A 23717-nucleotide genomic window follows, 5' to 3' on the forward strand; every position below is an offset into this window, starting at 1 on the left:
ATCCATCTGTTATGTTAGAACAGCTGTACTTTAAGCTCTGTTATTGATATCAGTTTTACTCCAGTGAACAAGCAATATTACTTTGTATATTTTTCCATACAGGCCAAGCCAGAACGTCTGCCTCCTTCAATGAAGGGAAAGATCAAATCAAAAGCCATAATTTCATCTAGTGAAGATTCTTCTGATGAGGATAAACTCAAAATTGCTGATGATGGGTATGAACCTTTGATTTTTGTACATTTTGAAAGTCAAATGTTGACTTCTGCCTGATGGAAAAAGCTCTGAGATTGGCTTTCGACCTTTTCCATTTTGGGACAACCCCCCCCCAGTTAACTGACACCATTCTCTAAATAAGCAATATGTAAAGGGCAGGTCATGACCCCTTGACATCCAGTACCTCAGGTTGCAAACTCATGCCTGAAGATAATGATTAAAATAAAACTAAGTATATATTCCCAAATCTAAATTGACATAACTGTAGGGTTGACACTCCTCAAATTAACAAACTAATTATTGTTACATGGCCAAAAATTCAGCAGTCAGTACTTTGAAATACTGTGCCCAGAAAGTGTGTATTTTTGAGGTCTAAAAAACACTCAGTCAAAGCATATACTCATGTCTCCTTTGGTATTTCTGAGATTGGAACCCCCCCACTTCTCTTAGTCCTGACTTGCTGCTTCAGTGATGTATAACTGATGTATCATGTTAGTCTGAATGAGTTCTTTGTGTTTCACCTTTCATTCTCTACTGTATTTCCTTTGTGATCCACACAGATTTGACAAATACCCTTTTTCATAGCCAAACTGGGAACCACTGCACTTGGGAAGATAGTGAGTACTCCACTGTGATACAAGATACCATCTTCCTCTCTGAATTATTTGAGTGTCCTTTTCTCCTCTTCCTTCTTAGTGCGAGTGTCAACATCTCAGTGAAATCCAGGATTCTTGCTTGATCATAGTAAGCCAATACTTGCAGCTTTAATAATTGATTCTACTGCTTTTTTTAAAAACAGAAATGCCAGGAACAGCAACAGTGATTCTGATGACACTGAGCAGCCGCGCAATAAACGCATCATGTCTGACAGCGATTCAGATAACGGAAACAAGTCTGGTAGTGAGGTAGTCAGTCCACGGAGATCCAGTGCTCATCCATCTGATGAGGATTCGGACAGTGACAGGTCAGCCAGAAAGAAGAGACTGTCAGATTCAGAACAGTCTGACAATGAGTCTGTGCAGTCTGGGAGAAGCCACTCTGTACAATCAGGAAGTCGTCACTCGGGTGGCTCAGAGAATGAATCTCGTCCAGCTTCTCGCAGTGGTGATTCAGACAGAGATTCTGATAGAGGATCTGACAATGAAGGCTCTGGCAGAGAGTCTGGCAATGAATCTGAACCAGAGGCATCCAACATTGAGGGGTCTGAACATGGATCAGAAGGTGGATCAGATGATAGCGATTAGATTTAAATTACAGCCATTTTTTTAAAATTGTTTTTTAAATATACTTCAGTTATGAGGAGGAAAATCCAATTTTTATATTTGAAAACTGATTTAAAACAAAACTTAAAGTTTTAGTAAAACTGTTGTGAAACTTGTTTCATATGATTTTGTTCTATCAAGCTGTACATTACTAGGCATTAATGAATATTTCTCTGTGTTGGTGTATATGGTGTGTTCTTACACTGAAACTAACATAGCTGACGATCACAGATGCTGTACAGTGAGTGGTAAACTCACACAGTGAGGATGGGGTGTATGTAAATGCTGCAGAACAAAAACACCCAAGTTCAAAGAGTTGGTTAAAACTGTGGTGTATTTGTTCCATGTTTCTACATGCAAAAAAGGTACAGGCCAATCTTCATGAGATCTTATTGAATGGTACAAAGAACTTTGGATATTTATTTCTTTGTGTCATTCTGAATAGAGATCAATGGTGATGTTTTTTTTAACCTTCTGTTAAAGGATAAGTTTACTGTGATGCAACTCCTAAGTTTTGAAAAGTTTTCCTTCTTGTGCCTGCTTGTTTTCCTGATATACCAATTTAAAAAAATAAATAAAAAGCAACCAAGATGCAGGTTTAAACAAAAGTTTATGAAATAACATTACAGGTATGTAGATAAAATGCAAATATATTAAGTTGTAGAAAACTTTCTGTATTCTTATGTGGTAGAATGAAGAGATCTGCCATTGTTGCAATAATAAAAAGTAATTACTACCATCTGTTCTGGAGTGATCTATTTTACTTCATCTTTTAAAAAAAAACAAACCAAAAACTATCCCCTGTACCCAATAGTAACAAAACAAACAAACTTCAATCTATTATGATGGTGGCAGCCGAAAATCTTGAAGTTCAGATGTCAAAGAAAATTAAGTTTGCCAGCAATCAGACATTTAAGTTCATTTTTAATTTCTAATAGATGGCTCCACGTTCAAGAGTTTTAAACCCCCTCAATCTAGTACTGTGTACCATGTAACAAACAAAATTGGTAGACCATATGTAGACACCAAAACCAGACTTTTCAATCTGCTGCTCTAGTTGTTGGGGTAATGTTTCCCAAACTTGAGAGCTGAGCTATCCGTTGGGAAAGGAAACCAATTTGATTCCCTAACCTCACCATGTATTAAAGGCCTATCCAAAATGAGCACTCGCTCAATGTATGTTGTATAGAACCTCATAATAGGAGACTATCGCCTGAGGGAGGTGATGGGTCCAGAGTAATGTACTAAAATGATTTGAGTCCTTCCTGGATGGATGTTCCAAACAAGTAGTGATGGGAAACTGCACCTCCACCACTAGACTCCTCATTTACGTTGTTCCACAAGGATCCGTTCTCTCTGGTCCTTTTCAACATCTACACACAGCCACTAGGTGAACTGGTCATATGACACTGACTAAAATGCCAGCAATATGCAGATGATACACTGCCCTACCTATCCTTCACCACATACAATACCACTACCACTACCAAGGTGGCCCAGTGCTTGGATGAAAACCAGCTGGCTGAAGTAGAACTTGAGGAAGACGGGTGATGCTGGTGGGCAGAGGACAGTATTTGGAAGACGTTGCAGCCACAGTGCAGTCTTGGTTGAAGATGGACACTCACAATTTGTCAATTCAGTCCATAGTGTTGGAGTACTCATGCATTCTTCACCGACGCAGAGCTCTCACATAACATCACCAAGTAACACTTTCTACCATCTTAGTCTGTTGGACTAAGACCTGGTCTCAGTTATTCATGCCTTTGTCATCTCTCACCTGGATTACAGCAATGCAGTATACCTGGGTATAAAGTCTTCAGCACTTGGGAAACTCCATCTAATATAGAATGCTGCAGCATGGCTCCTCAGCCACACAGGTTACTGCAAATACATCAGACCTGTCCTCTACACTCTACTGGCTTCCTATAGAATCTCAAGTCAAGTTTAAGGTCTTGGCCCTTATCTTCAGAGTTCTCTAGGGCCTGTGTCTAGGATATCTAAAACATCTTCTGAAGACTCTAAGGGTATGTCTACGCTACGGAATAAGGTCGAATTTATAGAAGTTGGTTTTTTAGAAATCGGTTTTATATATTTGAGTGTGTGTCTCCCCACAGAAAATGCTCTAAGTGCATTAACTCGGCGGAGTGCTTCCACAGTACCGAGGCTAGAGTCGACTTCCGGAGCATTGCACTCTGGATAACTATCCCACAGTTCCCGCAGTCTCCGCTGCCCATTGGAATTCTGGGTTGAGATCCCAATGCCTGATAGGGCTAAAACATTGTCGCGGGTGGTTCTGGGTACATATCATCAGGCCCCTGTTCCCTCCCTCCCTCCGTGAAAGCAAGGGCAGACAATCGTTTCGCGCCTTTTTTCCTGAGTTACCTGTGCAGACGCCATACCACGGCAAGCATGGAGCCTGCTCAGGTAACAGTCACCCTATGTCTCCTGGGTGCTGGCAGACGCGGTACGGCATTGCTACACAGTAGCAGCAACCCCTTGCCTTGTGGCAGCAGACGGTACAGTACGACTGGTAGCCATCATCGTCACGTCCCAGGTGCTCCTGGCGAAGTCGGCTGGGAGCGCCTAGACAGACATGGGCGCAGGGACTAAATTTGGAGTGACTTGACCAGATCATTCTCTTTAGTCCTGCAGTCAGTCCTATTGAACCGTCTTATGGTGAGCAGGCAGGTGATACAGATTGCTAGCAGTCGTACTGTACCATCTTCTTCCAGGCAGGCAAGAGATGAGGAGGGCTAGCAGTCGGACTGTACCATCTTCTGCTGAGCAGCCATCAGATGTGGATGGCATGCAGTCCTTCTGCACCGTCTGCTGCCAGCCAAAGATGTAAAAGATAGATGGAGTGGATCAAAACAAGAAATAGACAAGATTTGTTCTGTATTCATTTGCTTCCCCCCCCTCCCCTGTCTAGGGAACTCATTCTTCTAGGTCACACTGCAGTCACTCACAGAGAAGGTGCAGCGAGGTAAATCTAGCCATGTATCAATCAGAGGCCAGGCTAACCTCCTTGTTCCAATAAGAATGATAACTTAGGTGCACCATTTCTTATTGGAACCCTCCATGAAGTCCTGCCTGAAATACTCCTTGATGTAAAGACACCCCCTTTGTTGATTTTTAGCTGCCTGAAGCTAACCCTGTAAGCCCTGTCGTCAGTTGCCTCTCCCTCCGTCAGAGCAATGGCAGACAATCATTCCGCGCCTTTTTTCTGTGCGGATGCCATACCAAGGCAAGCATGGAGGCTGCTCAGCTCACTTTGGCAATTAGGAGCACATTAAACACCACACGCATTATCCAGCAGTATATGCAGCACCAGAACCTGGCAAAGCGATACCGGGCGAGTAGGTGACATCAACGTGGTCATGTGAGTGATCAGGACATGGACACAGATTTCTCTGAAAGCATGGGCCCTGCCACTGCATGCATCATGGTGCTAATGGGGCAGGTTCATGCTGTGGAACACCGATTCTGAGCTCGGGAAACAAGCACAGGCTGGTGGGACCGCATAGTGTTGCAGGTCTGGGCCGATTCCCAACGGCTGCGAAACTTTCGCATGCGTAAGGGCACTTTCATGGAACTTTGTGACTTGCTTTCCCCTTCCCTGAGGCGCATGAATACCAAGATGAGAGCAGCCCTCACAGTTAAGAAGCGAGTGGCGATAGCCCTGTGGAAGCTTGCAACGCCAGACAGCTACCGGTCAGTTGGGAATCAATTTGGAGTGGGCAAATCTACTGTGGGGGCTGCTGTGATGCAAGTAGCCCATGCAATCAAAGATCTGCTGATATCAAGGGTAGTGACCCTGGGAAATGTGCAGGTCATAGTGGATGGCTTTGCTGCAATGGGATTCGCTAATTGTGGTGGGGCCATAGACAGAACCCATATCCCTATCTTGGCACCGGAGCACCAAGCCGCCGAGTACATAAACCGCAAGGGGTATTTTTGATAGTGCTGCAAGCTCTGGTGGATCACAAGGGACGTTTCACCAACATCAATGTGGGATGGCCAGGAAAGGTACATGACGCTCGCATCTTCAGGAACTCTGGTCTGTTTCAAAAGCTGCAGGAAGGGACTTTATTCCCAGACCAGAAAATAACTTGGGGATGTTGAAATGCCTATATGTATCCTTGGGGACCCAGCCTACCCCTTAATGCCATGGCTCATGAAGCTGTACACAGGCAGCTGTGGACAGTAGTCAGGAGCTGTTCAACTACAGGCTGAGCAAGTGCAGAATGGTGGTAGAATGTGCATTTGGATGCTTAAAGGCGCGCTGGCGCAGTTAATGACTCGCTTAGATCACAGGGAAACCAATGTTCCCACTGTTATTACTGCTTGCTGTGTGCTCCACAATATCTGTGAGAGTAAGGGGGAGACGTTTATGGCAGAGTGGGAGGTTGAGGCAAATCGCCTGGCCAGACACCAGGGCGGTTAGAAGAGCACAGGAGGGCGCAGTACACATCAGAGAAGCTTTGAAAACCAGTTTCATGACTGGCCAGACTACGGTGTGAAAGTTCTGTTTGTTTCTCCTTGATGAAACCCCCCACCCCTTGGTTCACGCTACTTCCCTGTAAGCTAACCACCTGCCCCTCCTCCCTTCAATCACCGCTTGCAGAGGCAATAAAGTCATTGTTGCTTTACATTCATGCATTCTTTATTCATTCATCACACAAATAGGGGGATGACTACCAAGGTAGCCCGGGGGGGGGGGTGGAGGAGGGAAGGAAAATGCCACACAGCACTTTAAGCACAGCACTTTAAAAGTTTACAACTTTAAAATTTATTGAATGACAGTCTTCTTTTTTTTGGGCAATCCTGTGTGGTGGAGTGGCTGGTTGGCCGGAGGCCCCCCCACCGTGTTTTTGGGCATCTGGGAGTGGAGGCTACGGAACTTGAGGAGGAGGGTGGTCCGTTACACAGGGGCTGTAGTGGTAGTCTGTGCTCCAGCTGCCTTTGCTGCAGCTCAGCCATACACTGGAGTACACTGGTTTGGTCCTCCAGCAGCCTCAGCATTGAATCCTGCCTCCTCTCATCACGCTGCCGCCACATTTGAGCTTCAGCCCTGTCTTCAGCCCGCCACTTACTCTCTTCAGCCCGCCACCTCTCCTCCCGGTCATTTTGTGCTTTTCTGCACTGACATTATTTGCCTCCACGCATTCGTCTGTGCTCTGTCAGTGTGGGAGGACAGCATGAGCTCGGAGAACATGTCAGCACAAGTGTTTTTTTTCTTTCTAAGCTTCACTAGCCTCTGGGAAGGAGAAGATCCTGTGATCATTGAAACACATGCAGCTGGTGGAGAAAAAAAAGGGACAGCGGTATTTAAAAAGACACATTTTATAAAACAGTGGCTACACTCTTTCAGGGTAAACCTTGCTGTTAACATTACATACATAACACATGTGCTTTCGTTACAAGGTTGCATTTTGCCTCCCCCACACCGCATGGCTACCCCCTCAACCTTCCCCCCTCCCTGTGGCTAACAGCGGGGAACATTTCTGTTTAGCCACAGGCAAACAGCCCAGCAGGAATGGGCTCCTCTGAGTATCCCCTGAAGAAAAGCACTCTATTTCAACCAGGTGACCATGAATTATATCTCTCTCCTGAGGATAACACAGAGAGATAAAGAACGAATGTTGTTTAAATGCCAGCAAACATACACTGCAATTCTTTGTTCTACAATGATTCCCGAGTACGTGTTACTGGCCTGGAGCGGTAAAGTGTCCTACCATGAAGGACGCAATAAGGCTGCCCTCCCCAGAAACCTTTTGCAAAGGCTTTGGGAGTACATCTAGGAGAACCGCGAATGCAAGGGCAAAGTAATCCTTTCACATGCTTGCTTTTAAACCATGTACAGTATTTTAAAAGGTACACTCACCAGAGGTCCCTTCTCCGCCTGCTGGGTCCAGGAGGCAGCCTTCGGTGGGTTCGGGGGGTACTGGCTCCAGGTCCAAGGTGAGAAACAGTTCCTGGCTGTCGGGAAAACCGGTTTCTCCGCTTGCTTGCTGTGAGCTATCTACAACCTCCTCCTCCTCATCATCTTCTTCTTCGTTCCCAAAACCTGCTTCCGTATTGCCTCCAACTCCATTGAAGGAGTCAAACAACACGGCTGGGGTAGTGGTGGCTGAACCCCCTAAAATGTCATGCAGCTCATCATAGAAGCGGCATGTTTGGGGCTCTGACCCGGAGCGGCCATTCGCCTCCCTGGTTTTCTGGTAGGCTTGCCTCAGCTCCTTCAGTTTCACGCAGCACTGCTTCGGGTCCCTGTTATGGCCTCTGTCCTTCATGCCCTGGGAGATTTTGACAAAGGTTTTGGCATTTCGAAAACTGGAACGGAGTTCTGATAGCACGGATTCCTCTCCCCAAACAGCGATCAGATCCCATACCTCCCGTTGGGTCCATGCTGGAGCTCTTTTGCGATTCTGGGACTCCATCATGGTCACCTGTGCTGATGAGCTCTGCATGGTCACCTGCAGCTTGCCACGCTGGCCAAACAGGAAATGAGATTCAAAAGTTCGCGGTTCTTTTCCTGTCTACCTGGCCAGTGCATCTGAGTTGAGTGTGCTGTCCAGAGCAGTCACAATGGAGCACTCTGGGATTGCTCCCGGAGGCCAATACCGTCAAATTGTGTCCACAGTATCCCAAATTCGAGCCGGCAAGGCCGATTTAAGCGCTAATCCACTTGGCGGGGGTGGAGTAAGGAAATCGATTTTAAGAGCCCTTTAAGTCGAAATAAAGGGCTTCATCGTGTGGATCGGGTGCAGGTTTACATTGATTTAATGCTGCTAAATTCAACCTAAAGTCCAAGTGTAGACCAGGGCTAATAGACAATTATGCTCCTCTGGCACAATGGAACGCTCAACAATAAGAGTAAAGGTCGTCCATGCTGGAGACAGCGTTTCCTCAGGAGGCTGTCAGACTGTGAAATGAACTCCAAGAACTAAGGGCCATCACAGACCCTTACCCCTTTCTGCTCCAAGTGCAAGGCAACTTTTGATTTTTGCCTTCTCTAATATATAGCAACAGAGGTGTGTGTGCGTGTGTATGTGTAAGAAAAAGAAAAACCACCCAAACAAGATACTCCACTGCACATTATTCCTTTGGGGAGGATGAGAGAACAAACAAGTGAAACATTAGTAGTGACTTTGCTTAATGCACTGCTGGAAGGCTCTCAGATACAATGGTGACGTGTAGTATAAAAACCTGTATAGAATACAATTACTCCCTTTCATGCTTTGAACTACTTTAAATGCCAGCATTAATATAACTTGGCATCTGAGTTAGCACCCATTGTAATGAATGGGGAAGTCCTTAACTCTCAAGGCTGTTGTTTCAGGTTCTTTGCATACTGCAGCAGATAGTCTTCAGTTCTTCAAGCAGATGCAGCTGTGTATTCCGCTTATCTGTGTATGGGCCCAGCTCACAGGAGCCAGAGAAGTTTGCCTAGCAGTACTGGTAGGAGGTGGTATACTTAATGTTTTGAATGTTTTGAATGTTTTGTTTGCAGCCATATCAAAAAAAAAACTTTTAAAAGTACAGCTGAGACTCTGGAAAATATTTGAGGCCCGCCTAGCCCATTATGCCCCACATGTCAGGAAATGCTGTCTCATGCCTAGATTTTCAGAAACCTGTATGTGTAGACTTCAGCTCCTAAACCAATATTTAGGCACCTAACTATAAGGGTATGTCTACACTACGGAATAAGGTTGAATTTATAGAAGTCGGTTTTTTAGAAATCGGTTTTATATATTCGAGTGTGTGTGTCCCCACAGAAAATGCTCTAAGTGCATTAACTCGGCGGAGCGCTTCCACAGTACCGAGGCTAGAGTCGACTTCCGGAGCATTGCACTGTGGGTAGCTATCCCACAGTTCCCGCAGTCTCCGCTGCCCATTGGAATTCTGGGTTGAGATCCCAATGCCTGATGGGGCTAAAACATTGTCGCGGGTGGTTCTGGGTACATATCGTCAGGCCCCCGTTCCCTCCCTCCCTCCGTGAAAGCAAGGGCAGACAATTGTTTCGCGCCTTTTTTCCTGAGTTACCTGTGCAGACGCCATACCACGGCAAGCATGGAGCCCGCTCAGGTAACCGTCACCCTATGTCTCCTGGGTGCTGGCAGACGCGGTATGGCATTGCTACACAGTAGCAGCAACCCCTTGCCTTGTGGTAGCAGACGGTACAGTACGACTGGTAGCCGTCATCGTCATGTCCGAGGTGCTCCTGGCCACGTCGGCTGGGAGCGCCTGGGCAGACATGGGCGCAGGGACTAAATTTGGAGTGACTTGACCAGGTCATTCTCTTTAGTACTGCAGTCAGTCCTATTGAACCGTCTTATGGTGAGTGGGCAGGCGATACGGACTGCTAGCAGTCATACTGTACCATCTTCTGCCGAGCAGCCATGAGATGTGGATGGCATGCAGTCCTTCTGCACCGTCTGCTGCCAGCCAAAGATGTAAAAGATAGATGGAGTGGGTCAAAACAAGAAATAGACCAGATTTGTTTTGTACTCATTTGCCTCCTCCCCTGTCTAGGGGACTCATTCCTCTAGGTCACACTGCAGTCACTCACAGAGAAGGTGCAGCGAGGTAAATCTAGCCATGTATCAATCAGAGGCCAGGCTAACCTCCTTGTTCCAATAAGAATGATAACTTAGGTGCACCATTTCTTATTGGAACCCTCCGTGAAGTCCTGCCTGAAATACTCCTTGATGTAAAGACACCCCCTTTGTTGATTTTAGCTCCCTGAAGCCAACCCTGTAAGCCGTGTTGTCAGTCGCCCCTCCCTCCGTCAGAGCAACGGCAGACAATCATTCCGCGCCTTTTTTCTGTGCGGACGCCATACCAAGGCAAGCATGGAGGCCGCTCAGCTCACTTTTGCAATTAGGAGCACATTAAACACCACACGCATTATCCAGCAGTATATGCGGCACCAGAACCTGGCAGAGCGATACCGGGTGAGGAGGCGACGTCAGCGCAGTCACGTGAGTGATCAGGACATGGACACAGATTTCTCTGAAAGCATGGGCCCTGCCAATGCATGCATCATGGTGCTAATGTGGCAGATTCATGCTGTGGAACGCCGATTCTGGGCTTGGGAAACAAGCACAGACTGGTGGGACCGCATAGTGTTGCAGGTCTGGGATGATTCCCAGTGACTGCGAAACTTTTGCATGCCTAAGGGCACTTCCATGGAACTTTGTGACTTGCTTTCCCCTGCCCTGAGGTGCATGAATACCAAGATGAGAGCAGCCCTCACAGTTGAGAAGCGAGTGGCGATAGCCCTGTGGAAGCTTGCAACGCCAGACAGCTACCGGTCAGTTGGGAATCAATTTGGAGTGGGCAAATCTACTGTGGGGGCTGCTGTGATGCAAGTAGCCCATGCAATCAAAGATCTGCTGATATCAAGGGTAGTGACCCTGGGAAATGTGCAGGTCATAGTGGATGGCTTTGCTGCAATGGGATTCCCTAACTGTGGTGGGGCTATAGACGGAGCCCATATCCCTATCTTGGCACCGGAGCACCAAGCCGGCGAGTACATAAACCGCAAGGGGTACTTTTTGATAGTGCTGCAAGCTCTGGTGGATCACAAGGGACGTTTCACCAACATCAACGTGGGATGGCCGGGAAAGGTGCAGGATGCTCACATCTTCAGGAACTCTGGTTTGTTTCAAAAGCTGCAGGAAGGGACTTTATTCCCAGACCAGAAAATAACTGTTGGGGATGTTGAAATGCCTATATGTATGCTTGGGGACCCAGCCTACCCCTTAATGCCATGGCTCATGAAGCCGTACACAGGCAGCCTGGACAGTAGTCAGGAGCTATTCAACTACAGGCTGAGCAAGTGCAGAATGGTGGTAGAATGTGCATTTGGACGTTTAAAGGCGCGCTGGCGCAGTTTACTGACTCGCTTAGATCACAGGGAAACCAATATTCCCACTGTTATTACTGCTTGCTGTGTGCTCCACAATATCTGTGAGAGTAAGGGGGAGACGTTTATGGCGGGGTGGGAGGTTGAGGCAAATCGCCTGGCTGCTGGTTACGTGCAGCCAGACACCAGGGCTGTTAGAAGAGCACAGGAGGGCGCGGTACGCATCAGAGAAGCTTTGAAAACCAGTTTCATGACTGGCCAGGCTACGGTGTGAAAGTTCTGTTTTTCTCCTTGATGAAACCCCCCGCCCCTTGGTTCACTCTACTTCCCTGTAAGCTAACCACCCTCCCCTCCTCCCTTCAATCACTGCTTGCAGAGGCAATAAAGTCATTGTTGCTTCACATTCATGCATTCTTTATTCATTCATCACACAAATAGGGGGACGACTACCAAGGTAGCCCAGGAGGGGTGGTGGAGGAGGGAAGGAAAATGCCACATAGCACTTTAAAAGTTTACAACTTTAAAATTTATTGAATGACAGCCTTCTTTTTTTTGGGCAATCCTCTGTGGTGGAGTGGCTGGTTGTCCGGAGGCCCCCCCACCGCGTTCTTGGGCGTCTGGGTGTGGAGGCTATGGAACTTGGGGAGGAGGGCAGTTGGTTACACAGGGGCTGTAGCAGCGGTCTGTGCTCTTGCTCTCTTCCCTGCAGCTCAACCGTACTCTTGGTTACAGAGGGGCTGCAGTGGCAGTCTGTGCTCCAGCTGCCTTTGCTGCAGCTCAACCATACACTGGAGCGTACTGGTTTGGTCCTGCAGCAGCCTCAGCTTTGAATCCTGCCTCCTCTCATCACGCTGCCGCCACATTTGAGCTTCAGCCCTGTCTTCAGCCCGCCACCTCTCCTCCCGGTCATTTTGTGCTTTCCTGCACTCTGACATTATTTACCTCCACGCATTCGTCTGTGCTCTGTCAGTGTGGGAAGACAGCATGAGCTCGGAGAACATTTCATCGCGAGTGCGTTTTTTTTTTTTCTTTCTAAGCTTCACAAGCCTCTGGGAAGGAGAAGATCCTGTGATCATTGAAACACATGCAGCTGGTGGAGAAAAAAAAAGGGACAGCGGTATTTAAAAAGGCACATTTTATAAAACAGAGGCTACACTCTTTCAGGGTAATCCTTGCTGTTAACATTACATACATAGCACATGTGCTTTCGTTACAAGGTCGCATTTTGCCTCCTCCCACCGCGTGACTAACCCCTCAACCTTCCCCCCTCCCTGCGGCTAACAGCGGGGAACATTTCTGTTTAGCCACAGGCAAACAGCCCAGCAGAAATGGGCTCCTCTGAGTGTCCCCTGAAGAAAAGCACTCTATTTCAACCAGGTGACCATGAATTATATCTCACTCTCCTGAGGATAACACAGAGAGATAAAGAACGGATGTTGTTTGAATGCCAGCAAACATACACTGCAATGCTTTGTTCTACAATGATTTCCGAGTACGTGTTACTGGCCTGGAGCGGTAAAGTGTCCTACCATGAAGGACGCAATAAGGCTGCCCTCCCCAGAAACCTTTTGCAAAGGCTTTAGGACTACATCTAGGAGAACCGCAAATGCCAGGGCAAAGTAATCCTTTCACATGCTTGCTTTTAAACCATGTATAGTATTTTAAAAGGTACACTCACCAGAGGTCCCTTCTCCGCCTGCTGGGTCCAGGAGGCAGCCTTGGGTGGGTTCGGGGGGTACCGGCTCCAGGTCCAGGGTGAGAAACAGTTCCTGGCTGTCGGGAAAACCGGTTTCTCCGCTTGCTTGCTGTGAGCTATCTTCTTCCTCGTCCCCAAAACCTGCTTCCGTATTGCCTCCATCTCCATTGAAGGAGTCAAACAACACGGCTGGGGTAGTGGTGGCTGAACCCCCTAAAATGTCATGCAGCTCATCATAGAAGTGGCATGTTTGGGGCTCTGACCCAGAGCGGCTGTTCGCCTCTGGTTTTCTGGTAGGCTTGCCTCAGCTCCTTCAGTTTCACGCGGCACTGCTTCGGGTCCCTGTTATGGCCTCTGTCCTTCATGCCCTGGGAGATTTTGACAAAGGTTTTGGCATTTCGAAAACTGGAACGGAGTTCTGATGGCACGGATTCCTCTCCCCAAACAGCGATCAGATCCCGTACCTTCCGTTCGGTCCATGCTGGAGCTCTTTTGCGATTCTGGGACTCCATCATGGTCACCTGTGCTGATGAGCTCTGCATGGTCACCTGCAGCTTGCCACGCTGGCCAAACAGGAAATGAGATTCAAAAGTTCGCGGTTCTTTTCCTGTCTACCTGGCCAGTGCATCTGAGTTGAGAGTGCTGTCCAGAGCGGTCATAATGGAGCACTCTGGGATAGCTCCCGGAGGCCAATACCATCGAATTGTGTCCACAGTACCCCAAATTCGAGCCGGCAACGTTGATTTAAGTGCTAATCCACTTGTCAGGGGTAGAGTAAGGAAATCGATTTTAAGAGCCCTTTAAGTCGAAATAAAGGGCTTCATTGTGTGGACCGGTGCAGGTTTACATCGATTTAACGCTGCTAAATTCGACCTAAAGTCCTAGTGTAGACCAGGGCTAAGTAACCTGCTTTTGATTAATGCTGAGCACCCAGCAGCTCCTATTGACTGCTAGATGCTCAGCACTCTCAAAAACCAGGCCCCACGTTTTGGTGCCTAAATGTGGACCTAAACTTTATTCAGCTTTTGTCTTTAAAAATCTTTGCCTTAATGTGCATCTTGTCTCATATAGAGCTACCTCTATGTTTCATAAAAGTGATAAGCATTCTTAACATGAAAAGCATACACACGTTAATTTACATGTTTAGTGCAGCATACAAATGTTGTGTAAAATTAAGCTGTATTTTAGTCATGAGTGGCTAAAAAAAAGCCTAAATTACTATTTTCTGTTGGCTGCATCCTTCTAAAAGGGTCTTCAGAACTGAACTTGTGAGGGGGAAGAATGTGTGAATATTCAGCTTGGAGCAGAAGAAGCAGATGCTGTGGGATGTTCATACTTAACTTTGATGTGGATGGGGGGGGTTGCTTAATACAGAGAGACAGCCCCTAAATTCCTACCAACAGTTATGGGTTTGAGAATCCCCATGACTCCTTTTTTCTAAGGGTGTGTCTACACTGCCCGTGTTACAGTGCCGCTGCGGCCGTGCTGTGATGTAGGCACTGTAGAGACACTTTATCACCGGGGGAGAGCTCTCCCGGTGATTTAAAAAAAACAAACCACCCCCCTGAACAGTGGTGGCTTTATCGCTGGGAGCACAGCTCCCAGCACTAGAGGGCTGTCTATACTGGCACTTTGCAGCCCTAAAATTGTTGTTGATCAGAGGGGGTTTTCTTTCACACCCCTGAATGACTAAGTTTTAGCGCTAAAAGAGGCTGTCTCCACCCTGCCGAAGTGTGATATGTGCAAATTGTCTTCCATCGTTTGAAGGAATTTATCAGCACTCCTCAATTACAAGTAACTTCTGCATCCAGTGGATGATATGGTACCTAGTGCCAAGTCAGGGGCTTAACGTACCTGAAGGTAGGAGGTCTAGTTCTGTGAGCCCCTTCTGCAGTTCAAGTAGAAAACATGCACCTGGTGGGTATGCAACTTTTGAGGTGCGTCTTCTGCCCTGAGCCTTGGCTTTGGGTCTCTCTGGCTTAGCATACATTCAGCAATACCGTGTTCCATGGGAGAGAATGGATCTAAAGACTGTCACAGGGGATAGCTGCATATGCTGTTCCATGTCGAAGTGTGCTCAGACTATACTGGGGAAAAGAGCCCCCTCTGATCTCAAGTGAAGCTGTCCTGCACTTCCCGCTGCAGGTTCTTTGCCTCATGTGACCTACAGCAAGGGATCTGCCTGGTCTTCCCTGAGATGGCATTGCCCTGGGTTTGTGGAACCTGTACTGATCAAATTTGTAGATGGCAGTAGGAAACACATGGAAAACCAGTACTAAACTCCAAAGTTGCCTGGAAAGAGTACTGGAGCTGTATTTAGCAAGAAAAAAAATTGATATGAACATTTCTCCTCCAGCATGAGAAGAAGAAATAATAACCATAGATACCCAAATAGTCACTCCTCACAGTCTCTCAATATCACTTTCCTAATATCTTATGATATAACCAAAGACAGCAGTTGCTGCATGGGAAGTGGTGATTTGGAATGGGTACGGTGGCTGAGAAATAGAAGTCCAAGAGAAGATCTCTGTCCTGAGAATTGGTGCACAGCATGAAAAAGTTTAAGTAGCAGTTTAAGGTAAATATACTTTTTTTGTGGCAGGGGCAGGAGTGGAGGAGATTGGGGCGCGCGGAGGTTGGAATGACTGAGAAAGCAGCTGCCTGCATGTTAAGAATTTAGTAGTCATAAATTGAAGGGAAAGGAAATGCAGAAAATGTTTACTTAATTGTAACATTAATGAGGTTTAAAAAAATAAATCCCATGTCTCAGCCTCTCTCAAATCCTTCCTCTGGGCTTCTCTTCACAAGGCAATTAGGTTACATTAGATGCAACCCTGAGGAGCTGTTACAACTAACCCAATGTTAAATGCAACTTAGCACTCTCTGTAGGTAGTCTGTTATATTCAACGTGTCAGTTACCATAACTTAGTCATATTCTAACGCAATATACATTTCTCAGGCTAGACAAGACCTCTGACTAGCTAGTCCCTTAAGTAACTAGTTCAGACTTCCCAACAAACAACTAGGCTTGGCAGAATTAACTTACAATGTTGACAGGTAATATCAATGTTTCTATTTAAGCATTTTTTCCATATTTATTGAATTAAATTTTCAGTTGCACAAAATTATGGGTTTTAAGCTTTTCCAATTTTTATAAATTTTAACTTTTCACCCTTGTGGGAAATTATAGGAGGTAGATAATCATTTAAGAACAGCAAATGTTGAGATTCAAGAAGTTAGCTTTATAACCATCAAAACACTAATTTTCAACATCACATTCCAAAATGTACAAAGTGAATATCCTTAAATCAAACTAAGTTCTCAAGCAGCATTTTTCTTTCTTTGACACTGTAAACTTAGGTTATTAGTATTTAAAATTTGTGTGTGTATAAACTTGTTTACCGATAAAAATCCAATCCTTCCAAGCCTACATATAATCAACTCTTCTTTTGAGAGCGTTGTATAGTTAGAGCCAAATTCACTGCTGGCTCAGTTTTGTGGGAACCCATGTGGATGAGCTTGGGTACACCAGAGCTAAGATAGGTTTGTACTAGGGTTGTTGGTTAATTGCAATTAACTCATGCAATTAACTCAATCAATCACAATCACCCGGTTAAACAATAGAATATCAATTGAAATTTAATATTTGTTTTTCTACATTTTCAAATATTGATTTGTTAACACAAAACTAAGTGTACAATGCTCAGTTTATTAAATATTTGCACTGTAAAAGATTTTTCAATTAACCTCAAGTATTGTAGTGCAATCTCTATCATGAAAGTGCAATTTACACATGTAGATTTGTTACAAAACTGCACTCAAAAAACAAAACAATGCAAAACTTTAGAGCCTACAAGTCCACTCAGTCCTACTTCTCGTTCAGCCAATTGCTAAGAGAAACAAGTTTGTTTACATTTACAGGAGATAATGCTGCCCACTACTTATTTACAATGTCACCAGAAAATGAGAACAGGCATTTGCATGGCACTTTTGTAGCCAGCATTGTAAGGTATCTACGTGCCAGATATGCTAACATTTGTATGCCCCTTCATGCTTTGGCTACCTTTCCAGAGGACATGCTTCCATATCGATGATGCTCATTAAAAGAAGTGTTGACATTTGTGACTGAACTCCTTGTGGGAGAATTGTATTTCTCTGGCTCTATTTTACCTGCATTCTGCCATATATTTCATGTTATAGCAGTCTCGAATGATGACTCAGCATATGCTGTTCATTTTAAGAACACTTTCGCTGCAGATTTGACAAAACACAAAGAAGGTACCAATGTGAGACTTCCAAAGATAGCTACAGCACTCGATCCAAAGCTTAAGAATCTGAAGTGCCTTCCAAAATCTGAGAGGGATGAGGTGTGGAGTACGCTTTCAGAAGTTTTAAAAGAGCAATGCTCTGATGTAGAAACTACAGAACCCAAAACACCAAAAAGGAAAATCAACATTCTGCTGGTGGCATTGGACTCAGATGATGAAAATGAACATGCATCAGTCCACACTGCTTTGGATTGTTATCGAGCGGAACCTAACATCAGCATGGATGCATGTCCTCTGGAATGGTGGTTGAAGCATGAAGGGACACATGAATCTTTAGCGCATCTGGCATCTAAATATCTTGTGATGCTGGCTACCACAGTGCCATGCGAACACCTGTTCTCACTTTCAGGTGACATTTTGAACAAGAAGTGGGCAGCATTATCTCCTGCAAATGTAAACAAACTTGTTTGAATGATTGGCTTAACAAGGAATAGGACTGAGTAGACTTGTAGGCTCTAAAGTTTTACATTGTTTTATTTTTGAATGAAGGTTTTTGTACATAATTCTACTTTTGTAAGTTCAACTTTTGTGATAGAGATTGCACTACAGAACTTGTATTAGGTGAATTGAAAAATACAGTCTTGGTTTTTTTACAGCGCAAATATGTATAATCAAATATAAAGTAAGCACTCTACACTTTGTATTGTTATTGAAATCAATATATTTGAAAATGTGGAAAACATCCAAAAATTTAAATAAATGGTATTCTATTGTTTAACAGTGCAATTATTTTTAATTATTGAACAGCCCTAGTTTGTACAGGTAGGCCAGCAAATAGCAGCACTACAGGCCTGATTCAGGAAGGCACTTATGTATGCTTAATCCCATTGTTAAGCATATGCTTGAGTGCTGTCTTGAATGGGGGTGCTTTACTGAAACAAGGCCACAGATCATGATACTGAAAGGTATGCAGCCATCATAGTCCATCTGTGCAGTGAGTAGCAGGTTCATCTCTAGATTCAAATCACAGGCATTAGGTGGTTATAAACCTTGTATTTTGTTAATGTTTGTATTCAATAGCCGCATAAACTAAAGTGCAGGGACTGGGAGGAGGGTGAAACTCTTCAGTGTACAGACAGGTGACAAAATGATGATTTTAATATCTCTAGTTCTTGCCACTTAATTATCTAATGCCTCCTAATAAAATCCCCCATTTGCCTGTTCATGTTTCCAGGCTGGAGCTTGTATTTCTGTTTATTTTGCTTTGGGATCACATAACATTTAATAATTTATGTCCAAACAGCCATCTCATTTTGTCCACCAGCATTTCAATTTCATCGTCTTTAAAGAGTGCCTAAGAAAAGGTATTTTTGCTGCATAAGCAAAAGTTATTGATCTATCCACCTCTAAAACCTGGGAGTAACATTCATAAGTGAGGCAAAGTATAATATATTTTACAGGAAGACTCCTCCATTATGTTGCAGAAGACATCATCATACGGAGACCTCAGGCAACCAGCTCCCTAACAAGAACATCTCTGCTAAAGGATGGGGTCAGTTAGCAAGGGCAGCTCTTGTACAAACAGCAGCACTATCAGTGGCTGGAAAATTAAGCCTGGATGGGCCTACTGAAAAACCCACGTGTCTACCATTTCTCTCAACTGCCATGCTAATCTGCCATGGAATGAGGCCAGTTGGTCTAGTTCTGCCCAATCAGTGCTGTAATCCAAGAAGGATCCATTGCCCACATTAGCCAACTGCAAGGTGAGCTTGTGTGAAAAAGGAAGGTCAGTAGCATGCTACAATATTTGACTTTTTTAGCTTGAGACATCTACAATCCCTAGTACTTGTTTTCAAATCCATACTTGCTCTTGCAGGTTGTTCATTCACTAGTTCCAACCTGACTGATGCAAGTGTTTCCATTGGTTTTTATAGATGAAAAATAAATTAGTGTAGATTTTTTATAGCTGCTGCATTTAAGTGGCATGTGAGGCAGCATGGGTTAGTGGATAAGGAATTGAATTGCAAGTCTGGACATCTGGGTTTATTCCCAGAATCCCCATGTGCTGATTAACGTATATAGTCTTAGTCACTTCTCCTGCTCTGTGCCTCACTTTCCCCTTTCTCCGTTTGTCTGGTCTATTTAGATTGTAAGCTATTTGGAACAGGTACTGTCTCACTGAGTTTGTACAGAGCCTAGAACAGTGCAGACTGTCTTGGTTGGGGCTTCTAGTACAAAATAATATGAGAAAATGTTTATTTTGCTGTTACAGAATTATAGTATTGCTCTGATATCATGTTTATATTCTATTAAATTTATTTAGATTTATTGAAAATATGTCCAACCACTGCTGTTGCAGCAGGCACAAAATGTATTTATAAGAACATAAAAAGAGAGATTGGATCAATATTCATAATTAGAACTCCCCCAACCCACCCAAATTAAACTCTAGCCTACTCAGCCATTCCCAGCCACTAAATCACCACATCAGGTCCTCTTCTTTCAGCAAAAGCCTGGGAAATCTGCAAATTCAGAATATGACCAACCAAGGTACAAGGATTCCTTCCATTCAAACCAGCTCCTAGCTGTGTCTGAACTACAGTGCAAGCTCCTTTCTGTGTAAAGTGCCAGGTATTGCTGCTTAAATAATAATAGCAGCCTATCCCAAGACATGCATGAATGGGATTCCACAGTCTCTCTCGCTCTTTCCCCTCTAATCAAGAGTGGTGGGTTGGAAGATTGGTGTAGCTTTACATTTGAAATAGCTTAACTTAAAAGAAGAAAAGAAATTAATACAATTGTATTATTAGAAATACACAAGCCCTATCCTGCAAACCTGCAGTGTCCTGTGACTTCCGCAGGGCACTTCATGTAAGGACCACTTGCATGGATGAAGGTTTGCAGGATGGGCCTATGGAAATCCTTGGAGCCTGTGTAGTCTCCCAGAGCAACCCTGGGTCTGATGCACTTAAGGTGAAACTGTGGTACCACTGCAGCCAATGGCAAAACTCCCACTGATTCAATGGGCCAGGATTTTATCCTTAATCTTTCGGATAACCATAGTATGCTGACGCTCTTTTTGTACGCTGTTTGATCCAAACACATTGATTCTGAAAAGCTGTACATGGTGTCCTAAACTGATGATGGATCTGCACTGAGGGCCTGATTTCACAAATCCTACTCACATTTAGTGCTTGCTAAATGGAATTAGATAAGAGAAATTTGAGACAAAACACTAACAAAAACACCTTCAAAAGTGGGAAAAGGGCAACGTTTTGAAATTCAGTCAAATCTCACTGTTAAACTAGAAAATTATGCAAATCTATAATGCACTTTCCAGAATGTACAGGATATCTGAGCCAACCATTTTCTCAATGGGTTGAGAAAATTCAATCCCAGGTGGGTAAAGTGTTTGGATCTTTGGCCGGAGGTAGAAGTGTGGCATTCACGTTGGTTTTAGTATATATGGATTTAACTCTTGGGGGGGATTTCTCATTTTTGTTCCAAAAGCTCCAAACTAAACATTCACATATTTTCTTAGGTGTCTAGTTGCCATAATACAAATAAATAATACTGTGAGAATTATTTTGCTGTTCTCTAGATATAGGCTAGTGTTCAGAAACAGTGTTTCCCTTCTATAATATTTATTTAGCTCTACTGAGAGCAGGCTATGCTTTCAGTTGAGAATTTACAAGAGCATAAAAGTACAGATTTGGCCAACTATAGGATTGATCCCTTATGGTACTGAGTATTCTGGCCCCAATTCAGCCATGTGTTCAATTTTAAACTTGAAACCAATAGTGTTACACCTGTTCTTTAGTAGTAGATTGGGGGCAGACTTCTTAGCAACTTGCAGAATCAAATCTATATTGCCAAATTCCCCATCTGGTCATTAACCCCAAAGTTGAAGCCCAAGGCTTTGTTAGCCATAGCCAGTCTTAGGCCCAGGCACCAAGTGCAGTTGTCCCCAACCATCCCATTCCTATTATAAATAAATTGCAACATGATAGCTTTGCTCTTTAACTGCTGCCTCCTTTAGACAATTGATTCCAGGTCCTCTGCACAGTTGCAATACAGGCTCTGGTTAGTTTCACAACCCTTGAGGATAACAGATGATCACATACTTCTATAGTGTTTGCTAAAACAGCCAGGTATGTTTGATTGTCATTCATTTATTTTTCAGTAAGTAACTTGTAAGTTACTTACTTTCAGTGACTTCCCATACATTTGTTACAGTGATGTAGATGGTTCTTCTGATTCCATAACAAGTTTTGACTTTAGGGATTAAATATTTCTGCCACTTTGTCTCACCCAGCTGAAACACATGTAAAATAAAGTGAGAATATTTATTTGAGTCATCCCTGTACTCAGAGGCCTCTGGAGGCCTAGCACAATGTGATGTATACACTGAAGAGCTCTTATAAATAGGAAAAGAACAGGGCCAAACTGTAAGTGATCATATTTAGGTGAGGAGAAAAATCCACTATTTGCTTCACCCCCACCAAGGCCCTCCCAGCACATATAAGTAAAGAGACAACACATATCATGGAACTCACATGGAAGGAAGACAGAAATGAACACTGGTGTGGGGAATAGCCCTGAGTCATGGGCTGTCAGTGGAGAAGGCCTTTCCTCCTCTCTTCAATATTACTTTATGGGATGAAGGGTCAGCATTTCCAGTCCAGCTTGCCTCAGAACGCCTATGGTCAGCATATAACAAAGTTGGTAACCCTTAGCATTTAGGGTGAAATTCTGCCCTGTGCAGTGGGCCAGTACAAGATATTTGGGATCCCAAGTCAGCTTGGTTTTGGAAATTAAGGGATGCACAGGGATTGATACTCTGAATATCACCCTTCCAGAATGCTTCCTCCTTGCATTCCAGCAGCTGAGGATTTTGGGTATTGGTTCTAAACCAAGATGCACAATGCATGTCCTGGAGTGAGAGGTGTACTCCCATGAAATGTGAATACAATCAGGGAATGAAGATAAAAAGAAAATGAGTGATGAATGGATAAGCATTGAAGTTCCACATGGGAGAAAAAAGAATGATATGGACAGAGAGGATGTTGATTAGTTCTGGATTAATTTTAGGGTAGGAATTGATCATTTATAGCTTCCTGTACTGGGAGAAGGACTAGGTTTTGAGTTGACAGAACTGAAATCTTGCAAGCTGCTGTTGTGAGACTTTAGTTCCAACATCCAGGCTGCAATCAAGAGGTTTCTCCCATCTTGAATGGTGGAAGTTTTGTGAGATTTCCACCACCATAGGGCAAAGTCTCATGAGAACAGCTCTTTTCAGGAGATTTCTGCCCTATGCAAATGAGAAAATCAATTTCCCAAATGTGCAGCTATGAATTATGAGATTAGCTTATTTTTCATTCTCATATTAGGCTCCAATTTGACTGGTCAGTGGAGCATTGAAGAGAGACTGGCCCCAATCTGTTGTGGAAAAACCACCCTTTTATTTGCTATGTTTTTGCATATTGTCACATTGGATTTTCCCAGAAAAGATTTTAGACCATCTCCATCTAGAAATCACAAGCTGCCTCTTTAGAAATGTATCTAAAGGAGGACGCTATAACAACCACCACATGACCAGGTTTTTCCAAGCAAATAGGATGAACACTAGCTTTCTCCTGTTCCTAGCCTGGAAATTCATCCAGCTCTTGCCTATCAGAGAAGAGGAGTATGTCAGTGCCTACAACATATTCCAAGTGCTTTAATTTAAAAAAATAACCCTGGGTCAGATTCTTTCCTGTGCCGAGGTATACTTAACACTGGAGAGGTAGGCAGCCTGTAAAGAGGCCAGCTCTACGGATCTGATTCTCTACCATGTTCAACTCCAACCACAGCACATATTAGAGCAGTCTAAGCACTACTGTAATCTACATCAGCTGGCAGAAAGCCTCAAGGAACCATCAAGAGTAACTCATCACTCTGGCCCCACTTCCTCCAACCCCCTGTGTCAGGACTGGAAAGAGGTGGCTTAGGAGCTGGCTACACTGGCTTTACAGCAATTGAAAGCTCCTCCATGCGGTCGGGGGAAATTCTCTGCTGGCCAGATACAGCCAATATCTTACCCCTTTACACTCACACACTGGAGCTGGACCAGCAGGAGAGTCTCCAGACCCTTATGTTTTCAATCAAATCACAAATTACAAACCACTAAAGGCGAATGAACTGCAAAACAAGACAGTGATATTTGTATCAGCAGAGACAAAGACAACATGAGAGAGTTCACCTACATTTGCTCCAGGAACCTCTGTGCATTTCCTGTGCTTATGTCAGTTTGTAGGTGAAGCAGTTGGCTCAGAGAAATGACTAAAACCACCTTTTCTTTTTCTTGTAAGATAAAATCTCTGCTATACCCGTGGCAAGATGGCAAAGCATTAACTAGGTTGTTTGGA

At 44.4% G+C, this 23717-nt stretch overlaps 1 protein-coding gene across 1 annotated transcript in view; it reads left to right on the forward strand.

Moving 5' to 3' along the window:
• Positions 1-2177, forward strand: part of CTR9 (CTR9 homolog, Paf1/RNA polymerase II complex component) — a 28930-nt gene extending 26753 nt beyond the window's left edge. The window contains exons 24-25 of the mRNA XM_084632707.1: positions 103-215; positions 1013-2177. Coding sequence (XP_084488833.1) covers positions 103-215; positions 1013-1457 — 558 coding nt within the window. The 3' untranslated portion in view covers positions 1458-2177. The remainder of the gene's footprint in view (positions 1-102; positions 216-1012) is intronic.
• Positions 2178-23717: the final 21540 nt, after the last annotated feature.

This window comes from Lepidochelys olivacea (genome assembly GCF_965140295.1).
Source record: "Lepidochelys olivacea isolate rLepOli2 genome assembly, chromosome: 6".
NCBI classification, from domain to species: domain Eukaryota; kingdom Metazoa; phylum Chordata; order Testudines; family Cheloniidae; genus Lepidochelys; species Lepidochelys olivacea.